Source organism: Palaemon carinicauda, chromosome 6 (genome assembly GCF_036898095.1).
Source record: "Palaemon carinicauda isolate YSFRI2023 chromosome 6, ASM3689809v2, whole genome shotgun sequence".
Taxonomy (NCBI): Eukaryota; Metazoa; Arthropoda; class Malacostraca; order Decapoda; family Palaemonidae; genus Palaemon; species Palaemon carinicauda.
The window spans coordinates 151,509,362-151,511,186 of NC_090730.1; the positions used below are offsets into that span (position 1 = coordinate 151,509,362).

A 1,825-nucleotide genomic window follows, 5' to 3' on the forward strand; every position below is an offset into this window, starting at 1 on the left:
TCACATCCTTAGTTCACTAGGATGGTGAGGTTGCAGCGACTAAAGTAACTAACGAGTTTTAGCGGGACTCGAACCCCAGTCTGGCTTTCACCAGTCAGGGACGTTAGCACATAGGCCACCACAACCCGCGCCAAAATTTACTTTTATAAGATTGTAATGTCTTTATATATATATATATATATATATATATATATATATATATATATATATATATATATATATTTTATGGAATATGTAACTTAAATTAAAAGTCGAATATTATTCTACTTCTCGATTAAAAGATATATAGTAGCTAATTAGCACTAATAATGTTGCTTATGAATATTTTGTTATTGTAATATATTCATCATAGTAGATCCTCTATGGAGAAGAATGGCATAAGTTTTATGGTGGTCATTTTTTATTTTTATTATCCGAACTGAACTACAAATATCATATTGATTCATGTTCGAAAAAACTTAATTGTTCTCAAGTAATTGATTTATATAAAAATGTTGGTTTCTTTCCGTTAGGTAATGCTTTTAAAAGAATCTTATGATCATACAGTGTATCTTGTACGTTAGGTTTTCTTATTATAATTATTTTTCGTTTTTATCTGTAATTAGTCAGTATTTTAAACAGACATAATCACTTGGATTTATGAAATGATTGTATTTGTGATAGAGCTAAATTTTGTTCATTGGAAGAAGAGGACGCAAGAAAAGAATGAAGGTAAATATTTCAATAAATTTTATTACAAACTTGATGAAAAATCCACGTTTCCTTGAAATCTTACAAACAGATCTTATACACCCGATGAATAACACCAGAATGTAGAGAATGAATTCTCTACAACATCGTATTTTACAAGACTTTCATCCTGTGATAATTATAGTCCATTTCTTTTAGCGATGCATATTTGCACCGACTCACAGCGGTGCCCTTTTAGCTCGGAAAAGTTCCTGATACCTGATTGGTTGGACGAGATAATTCTAACCAATCAGCGATCAGGAAACTTTTCCGAGCTAAAAGGGCACCGCTGTGAGTCGGTGCAAATATGCATCGCTAAAAGAAATGGACTATAGATTCTCTGCAACAGGCTACTAGGTGGTTTCGCAAATGACGTAATGATTGGCATTGCAGTCCTCATCATCGAAGAAGTAATGATCGTCGTAGTTGATCATACCGCAATTTTCGGTGACTCCTCCGTCAGGATTCTGAGTGATAGTGCCGTTGTCTCCCCAGAAGGGAGTGCCCATCCTTACCCTGCTTCCGTCGTGCCAGAACCATTGCCCTTCTTGGTGGTCGTCAGAGGCGCCGATCCAGAACTCGTGGCTTATGCCTAGAATAATTAGCGATACTCTAAGACGTTTTGGTTATACTTTATTATTATTATTATTATTATTATTATTATTATTACTAGCTAAGCTACAACCCTAGTTGGAACAGCAAGATGCTATAAGCCCAGGGGCTCCAATAGGGAAAAAAAAATAGCCGAGGGAGGAAAGGAAACATGGAAATAAATAAACGATATAAGTTATGAGAAATTTATAATAACAGTTTAAAGGGCGTCATTGACGAATTACAAAGGCAAGTGCCAGTGACAATACCCTAGAGACTGACCATATATACTGTACGTATGATCAGCGTCCAAGGACACTCCACCACCCGAGCTAGGACCAGGGAGGGCCAGGCATTGGTTGCTGATGACTCAACAAGTAGACCTATAAGCTTTCCCAAACCCAACATCCTTAGCTCACAAGGATGGGGGAGGTTGCAGACACTACAAGAAACTATTGAGCTTGAGTGGGACTCGAACCCCCGTCCGGGAAAACACCAGGCAGGG

General features: G+C 37.0%; 1 protein-coding gene across 2 annotated transcripts in view; it reads right to left on the reverse strand.

The window, feature by feature from the left end:
• Window positions 1-1,037: 1,037 nt before the first annotated feature.
• LOC137642736 (C-type lectin domain family 7 member A-like) overlaps window positions 1,038-1,825 on the reverse strand; it is a 13,579-nt gene continuing 12,791 nt past the window's right edge. For both annotated transcript variants that reach the window (XM_068375567.1, XM_068375568.1), the window contains one exon: window positions 1,038-1,321. In XM_068375567.1, the coding sequence (XP_068231668.1) occupies window positions 1,083-1,321 (239 nt within the window). In that variant the 3' untranslated portion in view covers window positions 1,038-1,082. The remainder of the gene's footprint in view (window positions 1,322-1,825) is intronic.